We start from the raw sequence: 11,228 nt of genomic DNA on the forward strand, positions 1-11,228 counted from the left end.
TTCTGTCCTTTTTTTTTTTTTTGCTTTTAATTTTTTTATTTTGCTTTTATTTCTTCTTTTCTAGTTCCTATTCTACACAGATAATTGGTCTGATTATTTTGAACATCTTGATTGGATTTAACCAATAAGTCCATTTAATAGGAAACAAAATCGGCTAAATATTTAATGATATTTATTATTTCTTTTAGCCACAAGAGTCAATATAGCAATCCCCTAAAATTATAAGAATAAAAATCTGTGGTACACTTAGTGGTTTGCCCTTTTATGTGATTAATTATAAACTTTCTGATTTTGAAATTTACATGCAAAAGTGTATAAAACATATGTGTATACACACACACACACACAACGCGAACCCCTGCATATCCCAGGTGAAGAAATAGACCACATTGTCAGTGCCTGAGACACCCTGCTGAGCACCCCCCAAGGTGTGTACATCTTCTGCTGAAGCCCTGCTCCCAACAGCTGCCCTCCCAGAGGACAACGTAATCTGGCTTTTATGATAATTACTCCCTTACTTTTTAAAAATGGTTTCGCCATCTCAGTATGTATCTATAAACAACACATTGGTAAGTTTTGCCCATTTTGGTCCTTAACATAAATACTGTCATGGTTGATATATTTTCTATGATTTACTGCTTTTGTTCAACATTATGTTTGTATGATAGACCTGCATGGACATGTGTAGGGTGGATTGTTTGTTTTTATTATGGTTATATTTAACGGATATATTACAATTTATTCAACTTATTGTTGATAGGGAAACTCTGGTGGTGTAGTGTTTAAGAGCTATATGGCTGCCAACCAAAAGGTTGGCAGTTCAAATCCACCAGGAGCTCCTTGGAAACCCTACAGGGTGGTTCTACTCTGTCCTTTAGGGTCGCTATAGTTGGAATCAACTCAATGGCAACAGATTTTTTTTGGTTTTATTGTTGAAAGACAATTGAGCTATTTCCAGTTTTTTGTTTTTATCTATTACAGTCCACGCAGCTAGGAATATTTTCGTACATGTGAACTGATGCACACGTGCAAGAGTTTTTCCATGGTGTAGATCTAAAAAGGGAGGTGCTGGATCGTAAGGTATCCTAAGGCATTTGTAAGGTGTTGTAGGGCAAACGCTTCAGTCAGAGAGAACTGCAAGGACAAACTTCTTTAAACTCGACTTGACTTGGCTAGCCCAAACCATTTTCCAAGTAATTGTACCAGCAATATGTGAAAGTTCCTCTTCCTCTATAACCTTGCAAATACTTGCTACTTCCAGACTTCCAATTTTGCCACGCTGGAGAATGTGCTTTGTATTTCATTGTGATTTTAATCTGTATATCTCTGATTACTAATGAGATTGAGTATATTTTCAAATGTTTGTTGGACATTAAATGAATTCATTTCTGACTGTCACACCAAATAGTGTATTTCCAGACTCCTCTTCTGCCTGCTCCTCACCCACTTTGGCTTATAGATTTTTTATAAGATAGGTGTTCTAAGCAAAATAATCTCATTTTGATTAATAGGTATGTCTTAAATCAGAGTACTTCGTTTCTTCCCAATGTCCTCCTGGAGCTCTCTCTACCTGATCCTTTTCCTGCTGTTGCCCTTTGGCAGACATCACTCCTGGGGTGCCTTGTGCCTCACTGGCTGCTCCCATTCTCTGGGGCACAGGAAGGTTGAATATAGCCATTAGGGAAACAGATTTGGGAAGTTTGCTTGTGAAGCTTTCCTAAATAGCATTGCCAAAGCTTTGGAATTGTCCTTTTTAAAAATGTGTCTGGTTAGACTATGTTTTGTTTTGTTTTCTTTCTGATTTGTAGATTAAAAAAAAATAGTTCTTTATATTAGACATGTATTGTTCTGAAATATTGCAAATATCCTTTGCTAATCGGTTTTTAAATTTTTGTTACTACATTTAAGATTCTCTGTCTTTTTTTTTATTTGAAGTTTAATTGAATTTAAATGCAATTGAATGCATCAATTCTTTCTGGTGAGTGCATTTTGAGTTTCGAGTCCTATTTAAAAATTTCTTCTCTACCCTAAGGGCATGAAAATAACCTTTTTTAAAAATTATATTCTAAAAGGTTTATTTCATTGCCTTCAGTTACTGTATATTTTTGAATGCCAGGAAAGATAATTATCTATCTTATAAATGGAGAAATTAAAAAGATAGAATACTGGGTATTTATGGAAGAGATTTATTGTTCTGTTTGGTATTTGAAAACCAATTTTATAATTATAAACTGTCTCTGAGGTAATATTTTTTCCCTGTTTGTAAATTTTAACTGGGTAGAAACAAACTAAAACAAAAATTTTATTCTTCTAATACCTATTGTTATATTTCACAGCACTAATTTCTGGAGATTGCTGGAAAATGGTATCCCCAAATCATACAGAAGACCTGCTACCCTGAAGATTCCAGAACATTAAGACATCATTCAGTCAGGTAAACACAAACGCTTTCTAAGACATACTGACAACCAGGATATCTGACAACCAGGTGTCACAGTTGGAGGAGGATATATTGTTGTTTTAATTTTTCTATCCAGGCAATGATAAATAATTTCTTCTTAGCGAAAAGAGGTAGAAATACCATTTAAATTCACGAAAACATCCCTCCTAAGAAGGAAATAACAGTTTTAGGATAGTGTTTATACTTTTTTTTTTTCCTTTTTAAAGGAATAAGGAGTACAGTGAAGAAGAATTTCTTAAGTTTATTTGAACATGAAAATCTCTTTTTTAACAACTTCCTTGAGATATAATTTAAGTTCCATGCAATTCACCCATTTAAAATGTACAATTCAATGGTTTTTAACACATTTACAGAGTTGTAAACCCTCACCTTATCAATTTTAGGACATTTCATCACCTGAAAAAGAAACTTCATACCCCTTAGCAGATGTTCCCATATCCTCCCAATCTCTGAGGGATTTCCTCATACCCATGCTTGTGCAGGGTTCGTAAAAAAAAAAAAAAAAACCAAACCCACTGCCATCGAGTCCATTCTGACTCATAGCGACCCTATAGGACAGAGTAGAACTGCCCCCGTAGAGCTTCCAAGGTGCGCCTGGTGGATTCGAACTGCTGACCTTTTGGTTAGCAGCCGTAGTACATAACCGCTATGCCACCAGAGTTTCCATGCAGGCTCCATAGAACCCGTTTTATGACTAGATTGAGCTGGGCGAAGACAAGGAAACGGCTATGGTGCCATGTGTTTGTGGAGGAAGATCGCTTTTCAGTAGCCCTCTCACACAAGCTGTGTAGAGCTCTTTGGGCCACAGGATTAGTTTCCAGTATGGTTTAGGCCTGTGGAGTCTCCAGATCTATCTCACTGCCATGGTCACTTGGTGGGGAAGAATAGGTGATTTTTGTCATGTATTTGTGTCTCATTTTTGTTGTGTTGATTTTACTAGGTGGAGCCCTAGTATTATGGAAACTGGCCCTGATTCTTAAGACCAAAACCCATTGCCTTTGAGTCAATTCCAACTCATAGCCGCCCTATAGGACAGAGTCAAACTGCCCCATATGGTTTCCAAGGCTGTAATCTTTACAGAAGCAGAGTGCCACATCTTTCTCCCATGGAATGGTTGGTGGTTGAAACTGATGACCTTTAGGTTAACAGCCTGTGCCATCTGGGTGTGCTGATTCTTAAGAACCAAGCCTGAAATTCTCTTAATTAAAAATTAAAATTTAGAGGAGGGGTTATTATAAAACCAACAAACCAAATCCATCACCTTAAAGTCGATTCCAACTCATAGCAAAACTATAGGTCAGAATAGAACTGCCCCATAGGATTTCCAAGGAGAGGCTGGTGGATTTGAATTGCCGACCTTTTGGTTAACAGCCTTCGCTTTTAATCACTGCACCACAAGGTCTCCTTCATGGACAAAGCTAATTCCAAGCCTAAGGAAAGAATTAGAAACTCTCTTGGTTTTTTTTTTTTCTGGGTCATTACTCTGAAGAGGTTATGACACAAATGTTGGTGTTCTCTGAGTGGCTACTGCATTTTTTAGAATATCTAGAGCTTTGCCATTCAGAATGTGCTTGGCCAACCAGCAGCACTGGCTTCACCTGGGAATTTGTAAGAAATTCAGAGTCTCAGGCCCCACCCCAGACTTACAAAATCAGAATCTGCATTTTAAGATGTCCATATGATTCCTAAGCACACTGATATCTAGCTCCTGAGGAATCTATGGGATATCTATATCTGGTCTTGAAATCTCATTTCTGGATTTAAGCCTTAAAGGGGTATTGTTCTTTACCGAACTTCAGAAACGGTACCAACGCACTATGGGCATGTGCAAAATATACCTGAGTGTGAAGGTAGCTTGGGGGCTGCAACTGTCTAGTCCTGCCAGGGTGAGCATGGACTGAGCACTCCCCAGGCTTATCTAGCATTGAGCTAGAGAATGGCCCTTTTGGATTATAGGAAATGCTGATCCTTCGGGGGTTATTCCCTAGCTGTCAGTCTCCCCTTACTCTCCTCACCTCTTTAGGTTGCAAGGAAATAGCCGGCTGTATTTTTCAAGGAAACGCAAAACACAAATCTTTCCTGTAAAGTACAGTGGTTTTCATTTTCTTATTTCTGAGGTTCTTTTCAAATTTATCTCAGCTTCTGCCGTGTGCTCTCCTACTGTCTCTATTGTTGAAGCCGTATCTGGTCCCTGGTTGCTTGCCTGACAAAGCAGCCTGAATCTTCTCAGCCACAGTGTACCCAGCTGATGCCAATTATGCAGAGTTAATCCAGGGCCCTCAAGAATAGATCCCAGAGGCTTTGAGAGCCTAGTGCATGATACAAGCCTGAGGAGCCTGCAGGCTGAGCAGGAGTGACATCTAGCTGGTGAGTGCAGATGCAGGCTGTAGGGAATGGTCTCTTCTGGGTCCATTTAAGTGAGGGAATGTTAGTGTTGTTCCTTGTCTATAACGAGCTTCTGGGCTTCTAGGGGTGATAGTCCAGGGAACATCAAGCTTCAGAGAATTGTGGCTGGTCCATGGATTTGTCAGGGACAGCTGTGCTTAATTGCCTTGCTTCAGGAAGCCTGCTGGGAAATTTGTCTGAACGTCCTCAAAGGAAGAAAGAGGTCCTGGGAGTTATCGATTACCTGGGCTCAATCACTAGTGTTGAAGTGAAGCAGGTCAGGGAGGCAGCTCATGGTTGTGTTCATTCAGGGAGAACGGACCCTGCCCAGGAATTGTTCAGTTTCAGAAGATTTAACTGTGAGGAAATCAATATATTTTAACCGTATAGATTTTTTTCTTAGGTCTGTGGAGTGTTAGAGTGTTTTATGTGTCAGGTAGACCATAACATCTTAGAGTACAGTGACCAAAATTCATGGCTTTTATCATTGTTCACAGAACTTAGTAGAAAATCAATATTTATTATTTTAATTTTTTAAGCTGAGTAAATACATTCAAGCTGACCATTTCCTACTTTGCTTGGGCACATTGACTGGAGGATAATTTCTCCGATCAAATGATCTCCAAGAGGTAAGATCGTATTTACAAAACTCATCTTCTTTTTGTCTCATTTATGTATGAGTGAATTATTTCACTCAAGGTGTCCTTATGTTTCTCAGAGAGAGTTTATTTAGGCAGAGCCTAAATATTTATATTATACCTTGTATTCACGAGTTTGTTGTAACTTGAATATGCTTCAACACAACTTGGGGTTATAAGGGTTACGAAACTGTTCTAAGGTCTGATAGCCTGTGCCTGAATCAGAGCTGGCAAACTGGGGTGGGATGGGGTCTCCGTGCCTGGGTATGAACCTAGTCCAAACCAATGATCTTGGCAAACAGGTTTTCCTGGAAGCAGTGTAGGGAGGAACTGACAGCTAAAGCAAAAAAAAAAAAGGTTTTATGAATTAGGGGAAAGGAGGTCAGTTCCTATTCCTATTTGGCTTTCAATGTAATCCACATCTCCAGAAATATTTTACAGAGACTTTGGGGTGTAAACTTTTTTCTCTCTCTAGTTTGGATCTTCTGGCTTCTGACTCCTAGGACTTGATAGGCAGCTAAAGCTCCTGTGGAAAAACAGCGTGTGTGTGTGTGTGTGCAAACCTAACCTAGGTTGTCTTCTCCACATATCTACTCAGTAAGTTCTTCCCCCTTGTTCAGTCAGCTTTCTGAGGACTAAGAAAAAGACAGGCTAACCATTTATTTACCTTTCCAGGAAAGGACCGATGTTGGTCTCTGGGCTACTTTGGAGAGTTGAAGGCTCTGGTACTGCTGGTACTTCTGTGTTCTGGCTGCTACTTCTCCTTCTGCCCAATCCCTTTTCTTACTGTGCCCACATGCCTCTTTCTTCTCAACTTTTCATATCCTAGTGACAGATTATAGGTATTTTTATATGCTAATCTAGCTCTGTTGATACTGTTTATATGTAATAAGCCTTAGATCCTTGACATTCCAACACTATATTCTAGTTACTGAATCAGTTCTGTAGTATTTGCTTACTTATTGTTTTTCCTCATATTGCATGCTAGTCATACAAAAATGTAGATTAATAAATTATAGAAACTAAGAAGTTGCATTAGAATGAGTGATAATAACAACATCATAGGTCTTTTGAGGGAAAAAAGTCATCTCACCAGCTTCTTTTAATTTTTACATTATAGATTTCGATTTTTGAAAACGTGATAACATTTCAGTGTACATTGTTGTTTTGGGTTTTTTTTTTTATTATTTACATACAACCTACAATTATATTTAATGAATTCAGTGAGTTTCTATCATGTAGATACACTGCAGTTTACAGAGCAATGCATTCATTATAGAATACTTAGGTTAGTTTTAGTTCCCTCCCTACTCTTCTCCCTCCCTCCCTTCCTCCCTTCTCCTCTTCCTTCCTTCCTCTCTGTTAGTAGAATGGATCTCTTCAGATGTGTAGATCTTTGCTTTTGTTAAATATATTTCCTTAGGAATCATTCCTAGGAATAGGATTGCTGGGCAAAAATATATGAACATGAATGATTTTACAAGCTTAGATTTTTAGAACTTTTAATGGATGCCAGTTGCATAAATTTACACAGGTTTCACCATGACCTTGAGCATCAGTTGTTCTCATTTAAAACATGTTTTATTACCTTGTATGATTCTACTCTTACCTCAGGTTTGCGTTAATTTGCCTTTCCTTTATTAAGAAGGAAGACATTTTCTATTTTGTGTTTACTCTGTATTTTCTTTTGTATGAATTCTGTTTATATTATAAGGTATTTTTCTCTTTTCCCACCCTCCTGAGAGTCTAAAAGCAAATTCTACACAGAGGTAAGGAATTTTTTAATTTTTGCATTAAAATATGGCTTTTTGCTAGAATCTAGGCTGAAGTCTCCAGAGAATCCACAGCCTTGATTAAATTTAAATTTTTGTTGTGGGCTTTTTTTTCCTTTATTTTGTATTGCAGTTAAATTTGATCTCACTCTTTGATATGTACCTTAAATAGTAAGCCGAGTGTTTTTACAAAATCATCATGGAATTGAACATTGTATTTAAAGAACTGACGTTTCGAATAACCTTCCTTCATTTTCTGTTATTTACATCCAGGGATTGTCAGGTCCTGGGGAAACAACGGTGAACTGACTCAGACTTTGCCATCAGGGATCTTTGTGATCTGGTTGCGGGGAGAAAGAATGCTAGGTAATTTTAACAGGTGTGCTATGGTAGGAGAAACACAATCAAGATACACTCTGTGATTAGCCTCAGAGACCCAAAGGAGGTCAGCACAGCATCAGGGGAAGCACACAGAGGAGACGGTTATTCCGACTTGGGGAGTTAGATTTGGCTTTCTGGAAGAAACGATGTTTAAGGTGAGAGTTGAAGGTTGAACAGGAATTAACTGCTTTACTAAAGAGGGCCTTATGCATCCCTACTGTCTTGTCTTTTTTTTTGCTTCTTTTTTCTGTCTTTGTGGGTGAACACTAACAGGTAGTTTTTGTCTTTCCTCAGAAGGGACACGTAAGCATCATGGAAAAAGAATCCAGCCCCATGGAGAAAAGCCAGGCAGAAGCCCTGAAGGCCAAACTCCTCTATCAGGAGGTTTGCTTAGCAGCTCAGCGGCTTGACCTCTTTCTCCGAAATGGCAATGCCCACAAAGAGGTTTTCAAACCTCATGTCCTGGCCCTCAGGGATGTGGTTCAACAAGTCTGCATTAAACTCATGTTCCTGCACCCAGTGGATTATGGGAGGAAGGCAGAAGAACTGTTATGGAGGAAGATGTACTCTGATGTTGTTATGCTGCTAATGAAGACCAACAGAAAACACATGGATACTTTTAATCACTGGGAAGGCCCATTGCGTGCTCATCTGGTGGGTGGCCTCAAATTCTATGAACATCTCTTCCTTTTCCTTCAGCATCACTATGAGCTGAGGCTACAGAGCTGTATAGATTGGCCCCATCATGCAATCCACTTTATTGGCTGCAAGAAAGTGGGGCCCGCATCAGAAGAAGAGACGGCCTGGGCTCGAATGGCTTGCCATCGCTGCCTGTTGTACCTGGGAGACTTGTTTCGCTATCAGAATGAGTTCCTAGCCCTGGCCACCAAGGACTTGGCTGAGAGGTGTTATTATAGAGCCCTGTCAGTGGCCCCACACATGGGAATGCCCTTCAACCAGTTGGGAGCTCTCACAGGGAGCAAGTATTATGATGTTGAAGCCACGTACTTCTACCAGCGTTGCCTTTACTCAGAAGTGCCTTTTAAAGGGGCAGCTTGGAACCTTAAACAGTTATATGATCATGCAGGCAAAAGGTACAGTCGCCTGAAAAGGCACCAGGGAAAAAAGCTATCTCCTAGCCAGAAGCAGTGTTGGGATAATAAAAGGCTGCTGGTTAGCTTCCTCTACCTTCAGAGCCTCCTGCAGCCTCAGAGGAAATTTAAAACAACCCGGCTTATAGCCCTGTGCCAGTTGGTCTTGGAAGACTTTCATCTCTGCCTTTCCTATCGGCCATGCCCATCTGACCAGAGTGAAGTCTCTGCAGAGAGAAAGCCCCCAAGAGGCTACTTGTTTCTCCCAGACCTCCTCATTTTCCACATGGTGGTTCTTTGTCTCATGAGTGTCCACGGTCTGAGGAAAACAGGCTCAAAGCAGCACAGGCCAGCAGTCATCTTCACCTTGACCCTTTTCTCTTACCTGATTCAACATGTGAATACCCGAATCCAGGCTGAACTCCAGAAAGGAAAGCTGATTCCAGAGGTGGTGACTGCCAGTGATGGAAGCCAGGCAATAGAGACCGGGGAGGAGCAACAAGACATTCCACCCCCCTGCCCTGAGCTCCAACACAGCAAATTCCAGAAAAGCCATAGGATATCTTATGTTTCTGCTGAGGGTTACAACTCAGAAGCAAGTTTTCATTCCTGCTGTGACTCAGATGAGACAGATGAAGAGGAAAACATGTCTTCAAGCTCACAGGTCCATTCAGAAACCAGTAGTGAAACCTCTTATTCAGATTCAACTGATGAAGAAGGGAGTGACTTCCTGAATCCAGAAGCAATGCAGGAAAGTGGCGTGACATCCAAATATAAAGTTGCCCAGTCCAGGGATAAGTCGACAGCATGTAAGCCCCCCAGTAATCTCCTGAAAACAACCCTTTCTGCCAACCTGCCAACCCCACTGAGCCAAAAGCACCAAGGAAAACATGATTTGCATTTGGCTCCTGTCTTCAGTCACGGTGTTCTGAAGCCCCAGTCCAAGGTGAGTCCTGCTTCCAGCAATACATCTGACTCGGAGGACGATATGAGCAGGTTTCCTGAGTTAGAGCTGGCCACTGGCTCCTACTTGGGGCAGAACATTTCCATCCACCAGTCTGGCAACAACCTTCAGACCATTCGGAAGAAACTGAAGATCCTCTCTGCAGAAGGGCTGCTGCCCACCATCAAAGTGGTTGTGGGCTGGCTCCACACAAACCACGGCTTCCTCACTTCGTATTGGCGTAGTCCACTTAGCCTGTGGAACCACCTAGCCGTGCTGCTGAACCTGCTGCCCTCAGTGGGAGACCTGCAGGACCCAGACCTTGGTCTGTCCCACCAGCTCCAGGACCTGCTGCAGAGCTGTAAAGGCCCAAACACCCCCAGGTTCCTGCACCTCCCTGAGGACATCGCTCTGTGTCAGCACTCTCCACTGCAGGCTTGCCAAGACAGGGCGTGCTTGGGGAAGGATTCCCCTGTACTCAGCCCCCAGGATGAAGCTGCTGTCCGTATCTGTTTCCTTAGAAACTTTGGCCACTTTGCAACTCGACTGCCCGGACAGTTCCTGAGGTTCGACTCTAAAGTGGGTGTCTTTGTGAGCACTAGGCTTGAAGGATCAGAAAACCCATCTCAGCACTTTCCAGAGAGAACTTCAAGGATCAGGTTTTCCAAAGACATAGTTCAGCTGTGGCTTCAGCGTGAAGTAGTGCAGCTGGAGAAGACCCTCAGGGGTCTCCAGGCTCAGCCAGCTTTGACTCCTTACCTGTTCCCTGACCCCCGGGCTCTCTGTGAGCATCTTCCAGTCATCCAACAACTTGCCACCAGTGGTAAGTTTTTCCTTATCATACCCAAGATTGCGGTCGACATATTGTATGTCCTGAGAAAGGAAGACCATAGGGCCGTGGCAGCCATCACCTTCCTAGAGGATGAGCTGAAGAGAGGTAACCAGTACATTCTATGCCAGTCCTTTGTGTCTCAGAGGTTCATGAGACCCAGGATGACCAGGACAGACTCTGATGCCTGGGATCTCTATAACATTCTTGACTTTTGCAAAGGTCTGCTGAACTCATCTAGGCCAGGCATACTTGATCCCAACTGCATGGTCACTATCATCACTGGCATCTGTTTGGAGAACCCTAGGAATTTCTCATATCCCCTTCAGTTGGCTCTGGGGACAGCAACCGAAGCTGGCGTGGAAATAAAGAACATCCAGCGCTTCTATAAAGAGTGGAAGGCAGTCAGCTAACGTGATCACTTCTCTCTTCCTCCTCCTCCTTCATCACTTAGGGGTTGAACTCAGTTTGTTCATCTTTCTTGTAAGCACCTAATGTTGAAGGTAGATGATGAGGAAACACATGTCTTTATCGACCCCTGGATAAAGTTTTAGTGTACCAGCTTCCTGAGGCCTTCGTGTTTCCTATTTTGTCGTCTTGGCTTGATATCATGCTCTTTATCTGAAAAATCTCAAGATTAAACCAATTCAGTGCTTAGCATTCTTATGGAAAACCAGCAAGTTAAGGTAGCACTCCCAAGTCCATATCCAGTTTACTTAGCTCTGCTT

The 11,228-nt window shown here is 41.5% G+C and overlaps 1 protein-coding gene across 1 annotated transcript; it reads left to right on the forward strand.

Moving 5' to 3' along the window:
- The first annotated feature begins 7,949 nt into the window (after positions 1-7,949).
- Positions 7,950-10,913, forward strand: LOC100677061 (nonsense-mediated mRNA decay factor SMG5-like). The gene has a single exon (XM_064267668.1). It carries the CDS (start codon positions 7,950-7,952, stop codon positions 10,911-10,913), a length of 2,964 nt encoding a protein of 987 aa, XP_064123738.1.
- The last annotated feature ends 315 nt before the right edge of the window (positions 10,914-11,228 follow it).

This window comes from Loxodonta africana, chromosome 14, assembly GCF_030014295.1.
Source record: "Loxodonta africana isolate mLoxAfr1 chromosome 14, mLoxAfr1.hap2, whole genome shotgun sequence".
Lineage (NCBI taxonomy): Eukaryota > Metazoa > Chordata > Mammalia > Proboscidea > Elephantidae > Loxodonta > Loxodonta africana.

What these genes read in the sequence shown, in the direction of transcription:
- LOC100677061 (XM_064267668.1), top strand. Translation starts at nt 7,950, where the DNA reads ATGGAAAAAGAATCCAGCCCCATGGAGAAAAGCCAGGCAGAAGCCCTG.